At 38.9% G+C, this 23139-nt stretch overlaps 1 protein-coding gene across 1 annotated transcript in view; it reads left to right on the top strand.

Moving 5' to 3' along the window:
- The window catches only part of KCTD19 (potassium channel tetramerization domain containing 19), a 49070-nt gene that overhangs the window by 24169 nt on the left and 1762 nt on the right, over positions 1–23139 (top strand). The window contains exons 6-15 of the mRNA XM_074202513.1: positions 6314–6524; positions 7460–7611; positions 11881–11984; positions 13029–13171; positions 13837–13920; positions 14584–14692; positions 16162–16780; positions 18926–19117; positions 19680–19834; positions 20264–20365. Of these exons, the coding sequence (XP_074058614.1) occupies positions 6314–6524; positions 7460–7611; positions 11881–11984; positions 13029–13171; positions 13837–13920; positions 14584–14692; positions 16162–16780; positions 18926–19117; positions 19680–19834; positions 20264–20365 (1871 nt within the window). The remainder of the gene's footprint in view (positions 1–6313; positions 6525–7459; positions 7612–11880; positions 11985–13028; positions 13172–13836; positions 13921–14583; positions 14693–16161; positions 16781–18925; positions 19118–19679; positions 19835–20263; positions 20366–23139) is intronic.

Genomic DNA, 23139 nt, shown 5'->3' on the forward strand with positions numbered 1-23139 from the left:
TTCTCATTCAGTTCTGCAAACTGATTTCTGATCTCATCATCCAGTTGAAAAGTCCTTTCTCTTGCCTTATCCTTCTTGACACCTCTATAACCTTTGCTACTTTAGATCACCTGCCATCGTTATCTTGATAGACCTTTTCAACTACAGATCTCCTCAGCTCCCATGGAAGGGCTTTGTTATGGAGATGATTCTCAGATCTATTTATCCAATCCTAAACTCTATTCTGAATTCCAGTTTCACATCTCCAACTGCTTCTCAGACATCTTGAGCTAGATATCTTAGACCCTGCATATTCACAACAAAACTCTTTCTCCCAAAAACTTCTCTTCCTAACTCCCTCATTATCATCAAGGGTGCTACCATTCTCCCAGTCCTTTAGCTAGGCATCATCCTCAGCTCTCACTCTCTTTTAGCTCCCCCCCACCCCCACCCCAAATCCAATCTGCTGCCAAGGCTATTGGAGTATCTCACATATGCCCCCTTCCTTCCTCTTGCAGTGTTCACCATCCTGATACAAGCCTCATGACTTTAAATTTGAAGTATTATAATAACCTACTGGTGGGTCCCCTGCCATTGGTCCCTCCCATTCCAGCCCATCCTTCACTTAACTGTGAAATGACTCTTCCTATAGCACAGGTCTGACTCTGTGATCACTCCCCTCCCTTCCAGTGCCTTTCTATCGCTTTCAGGATCAAATATAAAATTCTCTCAACATGCCCCTAAATTCTAGTTTTCTCTCACTTTGCTCCCCTCTATATACTCTACATCAACAGTCTTCCTATTTCTCTCACACGCACTCCTCTTAACTTTTTTCTTTTGACTAGCAAGCCCTCCCTCTCTCTGCCCCTTGTCTTCCTTGACTTCCATCAAGAGTCAGGTCAAACAAATTCTTTTCTAACCTTCTATCCTACCTCTCCAGTGCCTACTTTCCAAGGTTATCTGCTATCTTCTCTGTATAGGTCTTGTACATGTTCAGTTGTTAGCATGTTGATCCTCATTAGAATGAGAACTCTATGAAGGCAGGTACCATGTGTTTTTGTATCCCCAGAGGAAGTGCTTAATAAATGCTTATTGTCTAGTTCTTCTTCCTTTGTGCTATATTTTAAAGGATTTCTAAGAGGGTTAATATGATATAAAAGAGGTAACCATATTATCAGTTTGACTGTACATACACATATGCATATCCACACATACATACATGTATGTACAGATGTCTATGTGTTCATAAACACACATTTTATGTATGTGTATATATAATATGTTTACTTAAATATATAATATATAATGTTTTTCCCAGTACCATAGAGTCAAAAGAAATAAAAACAATATAAAATAAGAACAACACTACCACAATATTTCTATTTTTTTTTCCTGAGAATTAAGAAACTCACAATTTATAGGTATGTTCCCAACCCAGGAATGCCTAGTTCTAGATTCTGGACCAGGATCTACTAGGGTCTTGCACTGATTTTCCACTCAGAGTCTACCAAAATATCAAAGTCCACTTGTGGAATTGAAAACCAGGGTTCCTTAGTTGAGGTCTGTCTCAAGGGAAGCCACTGGCCATCTGTATCTGAATACTTTTCTTCCTCTGGTACTTTACTTCAGTTTTTCCCACCTCACTACTCAACTCATAATCCTCCCTTTGCCTGGAGGCATAACTTTGGCATCACAGTCTCATGACAGATAAGGCTCTCCAGGGCCAGATGCAGCTATTCTTTGTGGCAGTATTGTCATTCTTCCTTTTCTCTCTCTCCTCTCCAAGGTTGTGCCTGGACTACACTATCCATCATGTCTTCTCTAGCCTTTTGGTTCTTTCCAAAATAGCCAATGCTGAGTGAGCATGCCCACTTTTGGAAACTTTACAAAGAATGGTTAAAAAACATGAAATCAAGGACTTATCAGTTAGAACATAGATATAATTCCTGTTACAGCTCTTTGTTTATTTCTTGTGCCCTCCCCATGTCATGAGCTCCACAACAGCAGGTACTGAATCTTATTTAATCTTTGCCATTACATTTTTCTCAGATCATTTCCAGTACACATTATATAATAGATTGCTACTATTCATAAATATTTCATAAAGTTCATGTCTAAATACTGAGTAGAAATCCTACAAATATTATCTAATACCTTAATTAGAACATTAACTCTAACAATGGATCAACAAGGCTCAACAAAATTCTACTCCAATTACTAATCATTGTTTGGAGGTATCCCTGGGTTCTCACAGGCCATGCCAGTAGAAATACTTTGCATATTGTCTAAGCAATCGACTTTATCCTCTAGCTAATACCTTAACTAAATAGGGGAAAGTTCATCACTAGTAGGCTTGCTGGTTGGTAATGAATTCTTTGACCATGGCAATATTAGAAACAAAGAAAAAAATTTAATAGCCTTCAATTCTATCCAGTCAGTCCTCTTTTACTTATGCAGTGTTGATGGCAAAGTAGTAATGATGGCAAAGTGGTGATGATGGCAGAATAGTGGAGAAGGGGATGCTTTGAATCACAGAGTTTTTGGACTGTCTATACCCACCAACTTAACTCTTAAAATGCTATATGTGACATCTTTGTCCAGTGGCCAACAAATGGACAAATGAACCTAGAGGAAATGAGTCATGTTGACCTTGATATTCTCACTATAAATGAAACTAGAAAAAAAAAGATCCAGATCCATTAGAAGGATGGTCCTCACACAACTTCTTCTTGGGTAGGCAAATAAAGAAAATGATTTTGTCATGTTTCCAAAGACAGGAAGAAACATCATTTCATGCTACTCTTGGTCAACTTTTATCCCAGTACTCATGGTAAGTACCTACAAAAAGGTCATTGCAGCCCATGTACCAACATCCTTTGCAGAGTATAAAAAGGTAGAAAAACTTCTTGAAGAATTCAACATGATTTTTCAAATTAAATCTGTATATACTTTAATATTTTATATCTTTGCTGAAAAGGTTGGTAGAGAGAAAAACCTGATTCAGAAGTTTAAAAAAATGAGACAAGCCAAAGATTTGCAGACCTGTACATATGCATGTGTATATGTGTGTATGCATATATAATATACCTATATATATATATATATATATATATATATATATATGAGGTCAGGGGGCACCACTGGACATAGCAAGCACTGAATAACTGAATAGCATCACAAAAAAGGAAAGCGATTCAATCTATCAGACAATAAACAACTGGTTACCAGCAGAGTATCCATTTTCAATGGATAATCAGAGCATCAACTTCTTAGGGTAAAGATAATTAAAACAGTAAAAATGAGAAATGAAATTGGGGAAATTCCAACTTGATAGACTTTTTAAAGCTGCTGACTTTGAAAAATGGCTAAAAAAACAGATGTAACTCAGTCTATTACCATTTTCTTAGAAAGTTTAACCAATGCAAATCAATTACCACAATGAGGATATTTTTATAAACCTAGAGTTGTCTCTGGCAGCAAATATTTGATTTGCTTGGCAAATAGAGACCACTGGCAGCTAAAGAAAACAACGGTTTAAAACAACTCATTTGTAAAATCTTATTGAAGAAGATAGTAAAAAATTATAAGTTGTGTATCACCTCGTAAAGTAAACCCAGTAGAAGAAAAACCAGGTTTACAGAAAGCTTGGCAAGAGGCCCACTTAAGCCAGATCACCCCCAAGAGCATTGAAGGATAAAACTGGAAGGAGGAAAACATGAAAAATGAAAATGATCTGTCATGATCTCTATAATCTCCATTAATGAACAATGTAACTGTTTGTCCTATTTGAACTCTTAACATAATCCCTGGTATGCTGCATGAGAAATTAGAAATTTTACTTTAAAAAAAAAGTGAAGAATAGCTGGACTGGTCAAGTATACACAAATGATTCTTATGGTAGAAACGACCAATTTTTGTGGGCTTTGAGGGATAAATTCTAAATATATATCAAAAGGGTGATTGTAGGTATTTGGGAAAAAAATAATGACTCAAAAAAAAGTGAATAAGAAAATTCAATAACTTTTGACCCATAGAATTGACATTTATATATTGCTTTTAAAGACTGGCTAAATACTTCAAATTTAAATTGAATTTTACAATAATCCTTTGGTAAATTACAAGCATTATTCTTCCCATTTTACAAATGAGGAAATTGAGGGCCAGAAAGGTTAAATGATTTACACTACCAAGTGCTGTAGACAGAACTTATACTCAGATTTTTCTGACTTCAAGGGCATCACTCTATTCACTATGCCACATAACCCACTTTCCCATCTACGAAATCTTTGTGAAAATAATCTACACATGTATAGAAGCCATCATTGAAATGATTTAAGAAGGTTATAGGCTTTTACAAATATTCTAGAACAAACTTTGTCTATAAAGCATTACTAAAAGAAGTAGCAAATGGCAAGATTCCCATGTGCTTAGTTTTATACTATAAAAATTTTTGATTCAATAAGGCAAAACGTCCGCTTAAATGCTCTCCTCCAAGGAGATATCTCCCATGTGTTAAGTTATAGAAGATTCCTTGAAACATGTGACAACCAAATAACTTTGTTCAGTAACAGTGATGATTAACATTAAGGAAGGCTTAAAATATATGTCTGACAAAAGTGTTTGTCTTGGTCATGAGTGATTCCAATAGAGTCCAAATGGAAAAGAAATTGAAAATAGATGGTGATATTCCACATATACTTCTGTTTCCATATGAATGTGCTGATGGCACAGTCTAACTATTCACCCAGGAAAAAACAAGCGGATAAAGAATGCCTGTGTTCAGAGTGCGAAGTATAATTGAATAGATAGCCCTTGGAGTTGATCCACCAGTAATACAACTTGTACAAACATTGCAGATAATGAACTGGACAAAGAATTGAATAGGAGGAAATGAGAGTGAGTTGCAAATGGGAAATTATGTAGCATTTAACCCCCCAAACTCTTTCTTGAAACAAAAGCCCATCATTTTAAAAATCAATATTCTAGTCATGAAATACCACATTAAAAAAATCTTTAGGTCACACAAAGAGAAATGGAAAAGTACAAGGTGGGCATGAATAGATTACAATGTGTTACTAACAAAAAATTACACAAGAAAAATGGTATAAAAAGAGATGGACTGAAAACAGGTGGGTTGGTCATGGATCAAGCTTGAGGGATAACTAAAGGACATTCCTCATGCTTTATTGAGATTCATAAGAAATATAAAAAGACCTATTGAGTGACTCTATTATGGAACTTTTATGAAAGGATATGGAAAACAGTTTAATCATATGTGGGGTGCATAGATTTTTAACCACTATTTTAATACCACTGAAGAGATTCTCCATATCATAGAAGACAGATCCAACATCAAAGTATAAAGAGATGAAAAAATAGCCCCAAAAGATTAAGTCATTTGTCCATATCACATAATTATTAAATAGCAATCAGCAAGGGACATCTATGTTTTAAAGAATGATCAACCCAAATAACCATATTGATCTTTAACACAGTAAAGCATCATGACCCATAGGAACTTTCTAGCTGTGACTATGGGGTCAACTGGTATATTGGTATACAGCCCTGATTAGGAAACTGTTAAGTCTAGGCTCTGAGTTGAATCTGGAAGTATCAGACACAGGGTACAATGCAGTGATGGGATGGAATGGTTTCCTTGATGGCCATCATTTCTAAGTGAAAGACACAATTGATAAAATAAGTTGCAAAAAAGTCTTAAGTCTCTAATCTCAATATCTTACCCATAGATGATAGTATAGCTAAATCATGACCCTCAGTGAATCCTTATCTCAGCCCTTTAACTGGAGGTGATTTCTTTTTCTGATCTCAGAACAGATCTTCCTTTAATGAACTTATATTCTGATTCATGTTCATATAAATGCCTTTTTAATTTTCATTAGATTGTAACTTTCATGAGGATAGGGACTATATTTCCTCTAGCTTCAAACACAATGAATTGTACTTAGTAGTTGTGGAACCATTGACAAATGACATCATTTCTGTTAGCCTGGTTCTTCACTTGTAAGATGGTGACAACAATTCTTGTGTGACCTATATGACTTTACAGGTTAATTGTAAGGGAAATGTGTTGTTCTTATTGTACATGGTAAACATTCAGTAAATGTTGAGTGACTAAAAATTGGGGTGACTTAACAGTTGGGGTTCATAATAGGAAACAGCATCTTTCTAATAACATTTTGTCATCAACAAGTAATATTTGTTTAAAGTCCTCTGACAGGTATTAATGGCAGAACTAAACCCAATTCATGGAAGTTTTAGTGAGTGGCTATTGGTTTCTTAGGGATTTTTCCTTTACATTTTTTCTTCCCTGCAGGAAACTGTTCCCGAACTTCCTGTCACCTTCCAAGTCCTGGAAAGGGGGGAAGAGCAGCCAACCTGGAATCTGTGAAACCCTTATATATGATGGCCCTTGGTCTGCTGGTCAAATACCCTGATTCAGCACTGGGACAGCTCCACATTGAAAGCACTTTAGATGGAAGCAAACTGTATATTACTGGGAATGGTGTTCTCTTTCAGCATGTCAGGTAAATACCTGTAGATTTCCCTCTGGGAGAAGGATCCCATTGGAATTCTGATTTTAGTTTTAGTTTTTAGTTGAACCACAAATAAGATCCCAAATTACTCAGAAAAAGTCCCTAAACTGCAGAAAGATGAGATTACTACCATTTTCTTGCTGCTTTGGCACAAAGAATCATGGAAAGGAACTTTGATTCTATATGGGTTCTAATGTTGCTTTCTAGGAATAAATTATCTCCCTAAATTCTTGTAGGGACAAGATCCAGAATAGTATTCCAGAGAGCCAGGAATTGGAAGGCAATTACTTCACTCCATACCTGAGACCTTCATAATCCATAAAAAACATTAGTTACTCAGCTTGTATATTTTTCTTAATTGTGCTTCATCCCAAAGAAGAATCACTTGAACTATTAGGCATTGATGATTCAATGTGGATGATTAATGAAATGTTAACTTGCTATCTAATCCTTCGGATATCCTGAATTTCCTAGAAAATTTTTATAAAAATATGATCAGAACTTTTTAAATTTTAATCGGGGGGGTGGCTAGGTGGTGCAGTGGATAGAGTACCAGCCCTGGTCAGGAGTACCTGAGTTCAAATCCGGCCTCAGACACTTAATAATTACCTAGTTGTGTGGCCTTGTGAAAGCCACTTAACCCCATTGCCTTGCAAAAAAAAAAAAGAAAGAAACAAAGAAACAAAGAAAGAAAGAAAGAAAGAAAGAAAGAAAGGAAGAAAGAAAGATAACCCCCATTTGCCTTATGAAAAAAAACCTAAAAAAATTTTAATCAGGGAACTATTTGTTGGGAATGATTAGAACTAGTGATATGTTATTAGTACTATGGGTTTTAAAAATAAATATGCTCAAGATTGAAGGGAAAGGGTTTGGAAGTGGAAGGTAAAGGCTCAAGTTCTCTATGACAATGTTTTTCTTTTGGATAGGAATTGGCTGGGAACCTGCAGATTGCCCTTAACAGAGACCATTTCAGAGGTATATGAGCTCTGTGCCTTCTTAGACAAGAGGGACATCACCTATGAACCTATGAAAGTTGCTCTGAAAACTCATCTGGAACCCAAAACTCACAAGTTGCTTGGTAAATGAGTATATTACAGATCTGCAGTTTCACATCAAAGGTAGGGGTGTCAAAGATTATGAAGATAGGGTAAGTAACATAAAATTGGAGATGGGGTAAACAGTATATGAAAGAAACAAAAACCTAAGGTCAAAAATTGAAGTCACCATGTAGAGGACAAATTTATACTAAGTCCTCTTAGGATAAGAGTATGAGTGTCAGAGTTCCCTATATAACTTAAACAACTATAGGTAGCAAATGCTTGATCATTATTATCATAACTATCAAGCAACCATAAGGTCCTGGTAGGTTCTTATCCTTCATTATTGAAGAAGACCAAAATGACATCACTATGTTTGAGACAAATTACAGTGTGTTCAAATATGGCTGATTAGATATATGAGCTTGGAATGCTCTACCACAGGTTGGGTACAAATGGTTCATGTGACACCTGTGGTGGGTACTCTAAACATACATATGCCATGTTTCCTTTGAGCTGCGTTTCAATTCTGCCTGCCTTATAGAAAGTAGTACTCTCACTGATGAAGGCACACCATTCTGGGCAGTCCTGTGCCAGTGTCTCCCATGCTGTACAATCAATTCTAAAGTTCTTCGATGAGACCTTCAGGGTGTCTCGGTATTGCTTCTTCTGACCCCTTTGTGTGACTTGCCCTGTGTGAATACTTCATAAAATAGTTTTTTGGGCATTCTAATGTCTGCCATTGTAACATCGTGTCTATCCCATCATAGTTGCACTTTTGGTAGTAATATTGGAGTGCTAGTCAGTTTAGAGGAAAGGACCTCAGTGTCTGGTATCTTCTGCCAGGTATTTATCAAAGTCTTCCTAAGACAATTTAAATGGAAGCAATTCAGTTTACTGACATGGTGCTGGTAGACTGTCCAGGTTTCATAGGCATATAGCAATGAGGTCAGCACAATGGCTCTGTAGACCTTCTAACTACAATTTGGTAGTTAGAAAAAAAGCCCATAGTGAGATTTTGTTCTATGCTTATGCTACTGAGCAATTAACTGACTTCATGTGAAAAATAAATAATTTAGTTTGGGCACAACCGCATTAATTGTACAAATAAATTTTTTACATCTAGTGTAATCTATCCCCCAATTAAAGCAAGAGATTCTACTGGAACTATTTTTTAAACACTGGAATAGAACCATAATATTCTTTTTTTTTCCTTTTAAAGATTTTATTTGTTTTGAGTTTTACAATTTTTCCCCTAATCTTGCTTCCCTGTCCCCACCCCCCCACAGAAGGCAATTTGCCAGTCTTTACATTGTTTCCATGGTATACATTGATCAAAATTGAATGTGATGAGAAATAAATCATATCCTTAAGGAAGAAAAATAAAGTATAAGAGATAGCAAGATTACATAATAAGATATCAGTTTTTTTTTTCCAAAATAAAGGTAATAGTCCTTGGTATTTGCTCAAACTGCTCAATTCTTTCTTTGGATACAGATGTTATTCTTCATTGTAAATAGTTCCAAATTGTCCCTGATTGTTGCACTGATGGAATGAGGAAGTACATCAAGGTTGATCATCACCCCCATGTTGCTGTGGAACCATAATATTCTTAACCCAAGAACTAGGTGTCATATGTTCATTTTTATGGGATAAAGAGCTTTTGGCAGTTGTTTAGTTGACTAGACATGTAAGATTCTTTATGACCCTATTTAGGGTTTTCTTGGCAAAGGTACTGGAGTGGTTTGGCATTTTATTCCCCTCAATTTATAGGTGAGGAAACTGAAACCAATAGGGAAAAATGACTTGGCCAAGGTCATTTCACACAGCTAGCATATGTCTGAAACAGATTTGAACTCAGGACCTCTTGACTGCCCTATCTAATGTGCCTCCAACTCCCATAAATAATTTAATATGGGCACTAGAAGGTGTAATGGGTAGAACACTGGTCCTGGAGTCAGGAGGACCTGAGTTCAAATCTGCCCTCAGACACTTAATAATTGCCTACTTGTCTGACCGTAGGCAAGTCATTTAACCCCATTGCCTTAAATTTTTTAAAAAATTCAAATTTTTAAAAAGGAATATACTATTCTCCTTGGACCTTCTTAGAAAAAAATTCTAGTGACTCTATAGAGTCACAGCTCTACAAACATATGTATAACCATCGCTACCACCACAAATTCTCATGCTTAGATTCATTTCTAAAAATGTTACTACTTTGATTTTTCTCAATTTCATGTTAAAATATTTTTATATTCATTAAAAAAATTTTGAGTTACAAATTCTTTTCCTCCCTCACTCCCCTGTCCTGTCATTGAGAAAGCAAGCAATTTGATAGAGGTTTTACAAGTACAGTCATAACAAAACATACTCCACTATTAGTCATGTTGTGAAAGAAAATATAGACCAAGGGAAAAAAAGGAAAAAGGATGCTTTGATATGCATTCAGATTCCATTAGTTCTTTTTTCTTAGGTGGCTAACATTTTTATGATAAGTTCTATAGAATTGTCTTGGATCATTATATGGCTGAGAATAGCTAAATTATTCACAGCTGATCAAATATTGCCATTACATCTTAGATTCATTCTTACCAATTTCTATGAAATGTCCCAAACACTAGAAAGAGTCCCTTAAGAACCAGAATCAGGACCTTCCTTCATTTTCCTCAAATGTTCATTTTTGAATAGAGTAGATTGCTTTTAGAGATTATAGCTCCTAAGAGAACCAGGTTTCTTAGTTCCCTTCCACTCTTTCGCCAAACAATAACAACTCACATTTCTTGGGTATTTACCATTTACCAAAGCATTTTTACCATGAAACCCTATGAAATACAAAGCATAAATATTATTATCCCTATTTTACATATTAAAAATTACCAAATGTCCACTATATTGCCATATTCAAATCTGATTGACTGAAAAATCACTAGAGAGAAAAGTGTCAAGAGCATGGTCTGTGAAGAGCATCAGAGGTCACTTTGACTCCTCTTAACTAAGTAACACAATCCTTTTGATCATAGATTTAGAGCTAGAAGAGAATTTAGAAATCCTTTGGGGACATCATCTAGTTGCTATTTTTAATGGATAAGGAAACTCAGGCACAGAAAGACTATAGACTTAGATCACATAGGTAGTAAGTGGGCTGGGCTTGGATATGAGCTCTCCAACTCTAAAGTCATTGCCCTGTCCATGGCCCCTGACAATCTTAGAAAGCAGAGACGCTGAGACTGAGTCCAGGGCCTCATAGTGAGGATGAATCTCCCTTACTGCAGAAGTCCTAGAAATTCTCAACCTCTCAAAGGATATGAACAGACAGCTTCCAGGGAAAACAAAGACGTTCCACTTCACACCTATCAGATTAGCTAAAATAGAGGGTAGTTAGGTAGTGCAATGGCTAGAGCACCAACCCTGGAGTCAGGAGGACCTGAGTTCAATTTTGACCTCAGAAACTTAATAATTACCTAATTGTGTGACTTTGGACAAGTCACTTAATTTCATTGCCTTGAATAAACCAAAAAGAAAAAAGATTGACTAAGATGACAAAAAAGGGAAAATGATCAATGTTGGAGAAGTTGTGGGAGGATTAGTGAAGTTGTGAACTGATCCAACCATTCTGGAGAGCAATATGGAACTATGCCCAAAAAGTAATAAAACTGCTCTGACCCTTTGACCCAGAAATCCAGGCCCATATCCAGAAGAAATTATAAAAAATTGGGAAAGGTTCCACATGCTCCAAAATATTCATGGTAGCTCTTTTTTGTAGTGGCAAAGAGTTGGAAATTGAGAGGATGCCCATCAATTGGGGAAGGGCTGAACATTATACACATTAACAATATTGTGAGTTGATCAACTTTTATGGGTGCAGGTTCTCTCAGCAGTTCAGAGAGCTCAGACAACCCTAGGAGACCAGCTACAATGCTATTCCCCCCAACCAGAGAAAGAAAAACAAACAAAAAAAATGAATGCTATATTCACTTTTAAAAAATTTCTCCTATGTGTTTCTTTCCTATCTCATAGATTTCTTTCTTAGTCCTTAATCCTAATTCCTCATACTAATATGACTAATCTGTAAACATGCTAAACATGCATATTCACCTGACTGTTCACTGCTGAGGGGAGGGGAGGGGGAAAGGAGGGTGGAAGGAAATCATATAACTTAAAAGTATACATATGCATGTGGGTGAATGTTGAAAAACTTTCATAACATGTAATTAGAAAAATAAAATATCAATTGGGGAAAAAAAGAGAAATTTCCAACCTCTTTCTCTCTTCTGATTCTGTGATATCTCCATTTTTATTATTTTTCATAGATGAAGCTTGGACAGCGGAGATCACAGTCTATTCACCTCATCAGATTGTGAAAGTTTATGTAGGAAGCCACTGGTATGCAACTTCCCTCCAGACCCTACTGAAGGTAACTGTTCTCTGGGGTTTTATCTTTCTCTTCTTTATTTCTCATTTGTTTGGTGCAGTGGATAGAGCATTGGTCTTGAAATCAGGATTTGTGAGTGCAAATCCATCCTCAGATATTTACTAGCTATGTGAGTTTGGGCAAGTCACTTACCCTGATTGCTTCGTATCCAGAGTCATTTCCAGTCATCTTGATCCATATCTGACCACTGGACCTAGATGACTCTGGAGGAGAAAGTGAGGCTGGTGATTTAGCACAGCATCCTCTCACTCAGAAACAATTTGTATGCTTGTCATGGCATCACCTCCCTGATGTCATGATCTTCTTTGAGAATGAAGGACAACCATTATTTTATTATTATTATCTTCATTATCATTATCTCATTTGTTTACTGTACTTCAATAAAGTCAGTCACCATATTCTATGATAATAATAGTTTAAATTTTATATAGGGCTTTACATTTCATAAAGTGCTTTATATTATTTTATTTTATTCTTATGACACTGTGAAGTGAGCATTGTAAATATTATTATTCCCATTTTCTAGATGAGAAAAGTGAGGCTTAGAGGCTAAGAAATAACTTCCCACTTTTCTAAAGGTAGTAATTGCAATATGGATATTTTCTGACCCTAAATATATGTTCACTCATGATGTGAATTTATGGACAACTATAATACATTTGCAACAAGAATCTACCCACAAGTTTTTTCTATCAAAATATGTTGGCACTGAGGTGTAGCTGGTAGGCTAAGGTGTTGGATTTCTCCATATGTGGTTTAAGATTAAGCACACTGCCCTAGAGAACAGGGAGAAGGCTAGAGGACCATGATAGACTACATGACTACATGTCAGGTCATTAGCAGGAAAGATCTCCTGATGCTTTGGCTTCCTGCTAATGCAGTCTGGCTGACAGGGAAATTAGGAGACCCCAAAATATCTTCTTTTAGAGGATGATTCAGGGAAATGAGATAGAAATTAGGGAACTCAGAGAAGACCTGACTCTTTTACTTAGGAGACTAATACTTGAAACTGATTTCCTTCCCCAGTATCCAGAACTGCTGTGTAATACCCAAAGAGTGTATTGGATCACATATGGACAGACTCTGCTAATCCATGGAGATGGACAAATGTTCAGACACATTCTCAACTTCTTTAGACTTGGCAAACTGTTTTTACCAACTGAATTTAAGTAAGTGAAAAAAAAAAAGGAAAGGTACCTGAAAAAGGTTGCCTAGCTTGATATCAGCTCTATCCAAAGGAGATCTCTTTGTTACCAGTGGTAAGGGTAAATGATTTCTGATATGTGAACTGAGATATTCAGGAAGTGAGGTTTTTCATCTCCAAAAAAGATAAACAAGCATTCTGGTTTCATTACAGAAAGAAGTTTTAAAAACTTAAATCCCAGAAAGGAATTTAAAAAGGTAATAAAATCTTTGTGTTAGAGTTGAAGGATCCTGAACCTAACAGAGAGTAAATTGCCTATTTTCTTGCCTAAGGTCATATACTAGAATTGGAAACCAGATTTTCTGGCATTTCATCTCTATTTGATTTACAATAAGATGTTATTGATACTACAGCTCTCACATTGTAGAGGAATATGGAACTCCAAGAGCAAAGTTAGATCAAAGACCTAGGAGAGTAGAGGTAGTTGAAATTATATTCTCTCTTCTCAGATTTGTTTAATGTTGGTGTCTGGACCTCCCCTTTGTCTTGTGGGCCCTTAACACTGCTTTGATTGTCACATCAGGAATCCTGGTGTCCCAAGTGGTCCAAATGAGCTTCAGAACTTGGAGCACGCTCCCTGTCTAGCCTAGTCAGTCTTTGCCTTACTGAGAAGTCTTGTGTTATTTGCAGAGAATGGCCTCTCTTCTGTCAGGAGGTTGAGGAGTACCGAATTCCCTCTCTATCAGAAGCCCTTTCTCAGTGTGAGGCTTACAGGTAAGGAAAAAATCTCCCCAGGAAAAAGAGGTGAAGGATTTCTGTTACTAATCTCCAAAATACAGTTGCTCTATATAGCACAGATATGGAGCCAATGCAGAGAAATAACTAAGGTGGGGGACAGGACTGCTGAAATATTAATGAACTCTTTCAGAACACATTGAAAAAAATAACTCCCATTCCTATAGTATTATTGGTTTACAAAGCACTTTCCTCAAAAAAACCCTGCAAAAGTAGGTAGTAGATTATTACTATTGAAAGGGACTTAGAGATAATATGCTTCATTTCACAGATCTGGAAACTGAATCCTAGTTAGAGGAAATCCTGTGCCAAAGTCATATAATGAGACTTTAGGCGAAACTAGGACCAGAGCCTTTGTCTTCATATTCCTAGTCCAATGCTCTTTGGGCTGTTTCATACATTAAGGTCCTACATATAGCCAGGCTCAATACATGCCTGTGAATAAGCAGACAACCTGGAGAGGAGCCACTTAGGGAAAATTTGGGGGCGGGAGTCCCAGCTAGGAGGAGATAAATGGTGGTGTCATCAGAGTGATGGTGGTGAAGTTTGCTAAGTCTCTAGTCAGCCCTGGGCTCATGCCCTGCATAGGGAGGTGATGGGGGAATGTCTACTCACTGACTAAGCCCCAGTTGGGTTTTACAGATCCTGGACCCAGGAGAAGGAATCTGAAAGTGAAGCTTCTTTTCCCATTCGAAGACTGCATGTGGTGACTGAAGGTCCTCCTGTTGAACTCAACCGGGGTCCTAAAGAAGTAAGTCCTGGGGGGTGGCTAGGTGGTGGCTAGATGGCGCAGTGAATAGAGCACCAGCTCTGGAGTCACACTTAATAATTACCTAGCTGTGTGGCCTTGGGCAAGCCACTTAACTCCATTTGCCTTACAAAATCCTAAAATAAAAAAAAGTAAGTCCTGGAAACCACTGAGAATCCGGCCTGACCAGGGGGAACCAGAGATCCCCAGCCCCCACCCCCACAGCCTTGGGACTGCACCAGTCCCTTAATTTCTGAAATAAAGATAATGTGTGCCCTGCTTAGCTCACAGGGTTGGGAAGCAAAGCACAATAGTACTACAACAACCACCATAAGTGCTCACATTTATATAGCCCTTACTATGTTCCAAGAATGGCACAATTTTTATACCTCCTTTGTTCCAACAGCTCTGGGGGGGGGTACTATTATTATCCCCATTTTACATAAGGAAACAAGAAAAGAGGGTGACTTGCCCAGGGGTCACACAGAAAGTATCTAAGGCTAGATTTATACTAAGGTCTTTTTGACTCTAGGTCCCAAGCTCCGTCCACCTAGATGCCTTTTCCTTTTTTGTCAGGTTCTTCCAGCACTGGTTAATTGCCGGTGATTAACTGGCAATGTCAGAAAACTTTCCTTTTATAGAGAAAGACCATTGACCACTACTGTGTGAAGCCCTTTTGGATTTTCTCAGCACTTGTAAATAATACCCATTCATGTCACTGCTACTGTTGGAGAAAACCTGCCCTTGTGTCAACTATCCTTGGCTCCCCAAATGACTGATCAGAGCCTGAAATAGGGAAATTTATATTAGGTAGAAGTCCTTGAGAGACTGTACCAACTGATTAGTCTTTGGACAGAGAGATAACATGGAATAATAAAGATTTCAATTTGAGATTCAGGTTTAAATCCTCACTTGGTCACTTCCTCCCATCTTATTCTGCATGAGTCATACAAATTCTCTTGACATTCAGCTTTCTTCTCTGTAAAATGAGAGATTTTTTGGAATAGTCAAGCTCTTTGCTCCTTTCCAAGTTTAAAACTGAAGCAAATAGTACAAGAGTCATCACCATTATATTATGGATGAGGAAAATGAAGGTGAGAAAGTCACTTGCTGAGGATTGTAAAGCATGTAAATGTCCTAGTCAGGATCCAAGTTGCCGACCTTAATTATTTTGGGCTAAAAATGAAATGACAAAAAGTAGGTTATACATGAAGTTTTATTCTCTAAGATGTACCTATAGGTGAAAGATATCAAGCCAACATTGAAATGGAGAAGAGCAGGCCTGGACACACCAGCAGACTGACATTTTCACACACACACAGGGACAACATTCAGATTTCTAAACCTTAGAGTCTAGTTTTTTTATCAGAAATATAAGATTTACAAACTTAATTTTCACAGAACCCAGGTTTTCACTTCCTTGTATTGAACAGCCTCTGATCAAGACTACTTTATTTTTCTCCCTCTCCAAGACAGTCCCCTGTGTGCCTGTGGAGTTTAGAGACTGCTGTGGGACTCCATGGAGCAAGATGAAGGGTGTGTCCACCAGACCAGGCCTAACAGAAGAGAATGACCAATACACTAGAACAATCCACTTGTCCCTGTGCAGAGGTGTCAAGAGAAGTAGTAATCCTGGGGTGTATCCTCAGTGCCCCGGCCTGTTTGCTAACTCCAGGCATTGGAATCATCCTGAGAGTCCTCCAAAAAAGAAGTGCTCCATAGTCAATATCATCCCCAAACCAGAAAATACGGACCCTCCTGTCACCCCCATGCAGAAACTCATCTCCCTGGTTCGAGAATGGGACATGGTCAACTGCAAACAGTGGGAATTCCCCCCGGTGGCATCATCCAGAAACACAAGCCTAGAAGAGCCCACTCCACGGTCCATCTCTGGGAATGAGGCAGCAGCTCAACTCAGTCCAGCCATTGCTCCTTGGAAAACTCGACCAGCTGCTTCAGAGAAGTCTCCAAGTCCCCAGGCAGTGACTGTTGCCAAAGAAAAGGTCCCAGAGCAAATATTCAGGCCATATCTCCCAATAAAAAGAGCAGTTGCCTTGAAAGACTGGGCAAGGCAGGGAGCAAAGGAGAAAGGCAAGTACAAACAAAGCATAGACAGAACACTAGGGGAGCATTGGAGGAGGCAACCTTCAATTTAGTAGTATCATTAGGCATACTTTTCTTGTAAAACCTAGGAAATAGAATGAGGACAATCAAGTAATTATCTTAGTAAGAATTTTCAGACACCTAGAGTCAAAAGGGACTTTAAGAATCATTTTGTTCAGGCATTAGCCAAAATTCATTGTGTGTATCTCTAGTGTACTCAGAGATGGGAGATAGGGAAATATTCCTTGAGGAATGTAACATCAGCATTATTATCATCCCCAAAGAATTAAATGTGAAGTGCTATATCACACGACCAGCCCATGCAGAAATTTTCAGTATGAAAATAGATTTACTTGTTTCTTGTTCCAAGTAGCCCCAACTCCCTCCATACTCACAATGTGTCTCCTTGGACCAATATTTATGGTTCCTGTCCATATATTCCAAACTCAAAAGAGTTCCATGGCCAAGTTAGTTTTGTTGTACCCAAAGAACGAGATGGAGATCAGAATTTGATAAGTTTGGACAGTCCCGGGGACTGTCTGGGGATAAAGAATACCCAAATCAGACAGTACCTGAGTGTTCAGGGATAGGGTTTTTACAGTGTTTTGAGGGGAGGGGGCACAGAAGCAAAGACAGCAGTTAGATATATTGTCTTGTTATACTAATATAAACATATGTAAACATATGACTCAGTATAGATGGGGGCTAGACAGAGTAGGAAAAGGGTCAAGGTCTTTGTGTTATGTTTGAACTTGTTTCATGAGACAGAGGGAGTCATGTATTCATGGGCTTCCCACAAGTTTAAGGGAGTAAAATTTACTATCTTATGGTTCCAGTCACATCTGGGGAAGGGGAGGCAGTCCTGGGAGGAAGCAGGAATCTTACAGAGATAAAGCAAGATAATTAGGCTAACCAAGGGTGCCTTCTAAATCTTAGCTAAATTTATGGTATATCTGTGACCCCTTAGGTCCTATTCAGACTATTTTCAGACCCAAAGGCACCTAGCCAAAGTTATATTTCTAAGGAATTTCTCAGGGCCCAGAAGGATGTCAGGGACCCCTTTCTATACAGAAATTTCACAAATGTTGATATTGTACTTCAGTCTGTCAAAGCACTGATAATCCTAGACCCTCCTCCTCCTTCCAGGGATAAGAAGTGACTTATCCTTTCCAGGGATAGGAAGTGACATAAGTTAATGGCAAAACCAAGATTAGATCTCAAGTCTCTTGATGCCCAATTCAGTCCTCTTTCTTTCCAGCACTTTATATTTCCCCATGTTATTCTTCAACTGCCTTCCTCATCCTGGCTGATGATGGGTCCCTGACACTGCTCTGAGTTGCAGGGTGAGAACCCCTCCATCTATAAAGCCTGGATCTTGTCAGGAGATGTCAGATGGACCCTGCAGGATAGATACAAAGTAGCCAGAACTCGCCTAAAGAGAGGTTAATAAGTTCATTACAACTCCGATATCTCTATAATGAAAAGTTCTCCAACCTTTAGCTCCCTAATTTTTAGTGAGATTTGCTGTCCCCACATTGCAATTCCTCATATTGTTTCCAAATAATTCTCCAAATAATTCTGGTCCACTTTACTCAAACTTTAAACTCATGTCTCCAGGACAACCAGAATTTCAACCAGACATCCACATAGCAGTCTGGTCATTTGTGAAAGCAATGGAGCACATTTGACTCCCATGTTTTGGCATCTATGAAGAAATGTTTGGCCTGGAATCCAGGGCAGGGAAACTGGTGCCAGCAACAGAGCTGAGAGTCTGTTGACAGTGTCTGTAACTATGAGACTGCTCCCTCTCTGGGTGAGAGTCATAGACATGTATTAAATATTAAAATTAAGAGGGACCTGTGCCCGTAGAACATTAAAATACATTAATATATTGGTGGAAGGGACCTTAAAAATCTTCTAGTGCATCACCCTCATTTTACACATGAAGGAACTGAGACTCCACATAAAAAAAAAATGACTGGCCAGGACTAGAGCCCTAGTTCCCTAGGTGAACCTTTACTTCCTAGGGTCTCAGTTCATTTATTCTTCCTTGGAAACTAGGTTAAGTTACACCAAAGAAGTAATACCTTGCTGTCTTATGGGAACTAAGGCATTTTTATGTTTCCTCCACAGAAACCTCCATTACTGAGCAGCCTACACTGGAAGCTGATGAGCTGGATGATGTGGGGATCATTCTCAAAGTGACCCATCCCCCAGTTGTTGGGAGTGATGGCTCCTGTGCATGTTTTGAGGACAGCGTAGTGTACACCACCCAGTTTGATGACATCAGACTGGCCCCATCTAAGACTGGCACTCTACCCAGAGGTGAGGAAAGGGGTCTTACTTTCTGAAGCTTCTCCAACATGTGTTGCTTTTAGGAGACCAACCTTCTTCTAGACTGCCACATAAGAAGATAAGAACTAGAAAGAAGAAATCATTAAATTCAATCTCCCCATTTTGTTGATGAGGAAACTGAGGGCTATAGAAGTTAAATGGCCTGTCCAAGGTTGTATAGAGATAGTAATGAACAGAACCAGTATTCACATCCATTCAACTCGCAAGTCCAATACTCCCTCTTGAATCCCATACCAAATTTCTTCCTGGAAATCAAGAACTTTCAGAGCAAAGGATGGCCTTCAGAGATGAGGATCGATAGATGAAGGACTTATGTATAGCCCTTTGGGAAGGCATATTTGGTAACCTTGGTGGAATATGCTAGGCAGACAGGGCAGGTGGAAAAATCAGGTCGGAATACATGAAGATAGTCTTTTCCAAGTGGTCCTCCTTAAAAGAATCTCATTTTCAAGGCCTCTATATGAAGACTGGGACTCCATAATAATTTTTCAGTTACCATATGATATGACACTGGCTTTACCCTTTTTTGCAGAGGTGACTTTCCTGAGTTTCTCTCTGTCTCGGGAGGAGATGTTTTATGCTCGAAAATGTCACTGTTTCCTAACTGACATCATCTTGGATTCCATTAGACAGAAGGACCCCAAAGCAGTGACGGCCAAGGTGGTATCCCTGGCCAATAGACTATGGGTATGTGTGACCTCCTCCTGTCCTTGGACCTTGGGCTAGGGCTAGAAGTAAGTCTGAGTTCTCTCCTAGTTTCAGTCTCAGGATCTGTGAGAAGCCTATAGGAGATCTTCCTTGGTTGGAGAAATACCAATTTTTTCCTAACTCCTTACCCAGCAACAAGAGGAGGATCCAAGCCCAGAGTGGGTATCACATATGGACCTGGGAAAAAATATGACCTAGACTAGGGGAGTGAAGGAATAAGCTGAGTATAAAGAGTTTATTAGGGAGGAGATAGCTTGTCAAGGAGAAAAAGCAAAGGAGCAGAGGGTCTGAGAGTAGGGACTAGCACACCTTAGAACATGTAACATGATAAGGGGGGCAGACTCTGAATGACTCCCTGGTGATATAGGGCAGTGGGGGATAGATGTTGACCTCTGGTTTTCCTGGCAGACCCTTCACATCACTCCGAAACAGTTTGTGGCCGATTTGTTGACCATCACAGGCTTTAAGGATGACAGACATACCCAGGAACGACTGCACAGCTGGGTAGAGGTAAGAGTTCTCCCAAAGCTGGACCAGTCAGACTAGAAACTCCCCACTTGAAAAGCCACTGAAAAAGCAGGTAGGCAATGGTGGCTCATTGTCATCTGTGTGAAAGTAAAGTTCTCAGAGGGCTCAAGAACTCCTATAACTCCTGTCCATAATCTCCTCAGTGGAAATACCCACACAGGCAGGAATTGATACTTTGCCATTTCTACATGTGAGGTGAAAGAGCTAGTGGAGCTGAATACAGAATAGAGACCTGAGAGAGAGAGAGAGAGAGAGAGAGAGAGAGAGAGAGAGAGAGAGAGCCAGTTAGAGACACGAATCCTACTCCTCCTGGACCTTCTTTCCCATGCTCTCAATTCCTTGATCTGTTTCCTGCCTGGCCATTTCAAGGTGACAAGGCTCTAGGTACAGACAACATTGCAATAGGGAGATGGCTAGATGTGGACTGGGAGGACCTGACGTATTAATTGGGCCACTATAGGTAGGAAGTCATTGATCTTCACCTTCCTCCTAGGTAAACTATTGTGGTTGAAGAAAATTGTTCCCTTTCACCTCCAGCAGTCTCTATGCAAAACCCCATCCTGGGGCAAAGTCAGAAGCCCTGGACCAAGGGCTTGATCCTTCCGAAGTCACAATGGGGCCCATGGATATAGCACCTTCTCTAGGTCAAGCATGATTCCCTCTACTTTACAGATGAATACTTGGCACTAGATCCTGAATTTGAATAGTTCTGGGCCAAGATTCAGCCTCCAGACTCCCTAGGCCAAATTCAGTCCTCTATGTCCTCTCTAATAACGGCTCATGGAGAACTTGCTGTACAGAAGGCAGTATCCATACAATATAGGGTCCTTGGTCTCAGGAGTTTTTAATCTTGTAGAACAGCTTGTCTTGGCAAATACATTTCTCTCTGCCTTAGGGCCCAGTGGGTTCTTGTTCATTGCTAGGTTGAGTTTACAGTTAGCAAGACTAATACCAGACTCCACAAGGATTGGGAGGTTTATATGGAGAAGACCAAGGAGACTGGAGGAGGGAAGGACTGGAATTAATTAGATTTTCATTTCAGTGCAGCCATGAGAGTTAGCTGGGCTTGGAACAACCTAGCCCAGGAGAGAGCACTCTTTCCGTTAAAAGTGCCCAAAGTTCTTTGAGGGGGACTGTTAGGGATGAAAGTGATTAGAGTTGCTTCTCCTCACCTGACAGAAAAGCTCTCAAAATTGATTCATGTAGTCACATCAGAAAAAGAGAGCAATAAGCTGGGACAGCCAACGCATTGAACAGAAGAGCTTAGTGAAATAAAATTAGATGGACCAGACCTAAGAAGATGAAGTTAAGTCCTGTACTTGGGTTCAGAAGAAGATAGCTGCATAAATATTAGATATGCATAAGATAAACATAAGATAATTGGATAAGTGAAATGTCATTAGACTAACTGGTGAAAAAATGTGGGAGATGAGGGACATGGAAACTCAAGATGAATTGACAATGTGGCATGGTGACCCAGAAAACCAATGTGATCTTTGAATTAATAGAGAAAAAGTGTCTGGTAAGAGATGATAGTCTGTCAGTCAACAATTATTAAGCATCTTCAATATGTCAGACCCTGGGTGAAGCCCTGGAGATACTCAGAGACAAAAGACACTCTGCCCTCCAGGAGCTTACAATCTACTGAGGGAAACAACACACAAACAAGCTACAGATAGAATAAATAGGAAATAATTAATAGAGAGAAAGCACTGGAATTAAGAGATTGGGAAGATGGGGTTTTTAGGCTGGTAAGTAAAGGAAGCCAAGGAATGCAGCAAGTAAAACTTGAGGAAAGTGAGTTTTCAAGGCCTGGGGAACAGCTAGAGAAAATTCCTGGGGCAGAAGGATGGAGTCTTTTGTTTGTGGAGTAGCCAGGAGGCCAGTGTTTTTAGTTGGAAGGTTATATTGTGGGGAAGTAAAAAATAAGAAAACTAGGAAAGGAGACGAGGTTAGGTTTTTTTAAAAAAATATTTTGTTTTCCAATTATATACAATAGTAGTTTCTATCATTTTTGTAAGATTTTGAATTTTATACTTTCCCCCACCCTCCCTCCCCTCCCCCCCCACAGAAGGCAGTCTGATAATCTTTACATTGTTTCCATGCTATACATTGATCAAAATTGAATGTGTTGAGAGAGAAATCATATCTTTGAGGAGAAAATTAAATATTAGAGATAGCAATATTATGTAGTACATAGGACACTTTTTTGAGGTTAGGCTTTGAAGGATTTTAAATGTCAAGAGTATTTTGTATTTGATCCTGGAAACAACAAGGAACCACTGGAGTTTATTGAGTAAAGGGATGATCTGGTCAGACCTGCACTTTGATGGCATGGGTTGGCATGGGGAGAGACTTAAAGTAAGCAGATTCACCAGCTCGTTATTGTCATAATACAGATCTAAGGTGATGAGGATCTGTGCCAGGGTGGGAAGCAGTGGATAGAGGGAGTAAAAGATAGTGAAGAATCTAGGATGGCTCCTTGGTTATAAGGAGATATGAGCTACTGGGGGATGATGATGCCTTTTACAATACCATAGCAGGTAAGAGGGGCAGAATTTAGGTGGAAAGATAAAGAGATCTGTTTTAAACATCTTTGGTCTAACATGTCTACTGGACATCGAGTTTGAGGTGTTTGAAAGTTTGAAAGTCACTTGGAGATGGAAAATTGGAGGTCAGAAGAGAGGTTAGGGTGGTCTAGGTAGATTTGAGAATCATCATCATAGTGACAGTAAATTCCATGATAGCTGATGAGA

This window comes from Macrotis lagotis, chromosome 1 (genome assembly GCF_037893015.1).
Source record: "Macrotis lagotis isolate mMagLag1 chromosome 1, bilby.v1.9.chrom.fasta, whole genome shotgun sequence".
Lineage (NCBI taxonomy): Eukaryota > Metazoa > Chordata > Mammalia > Peramelemorphia > Peramelidae > Macrotis > Macrotis lagotis.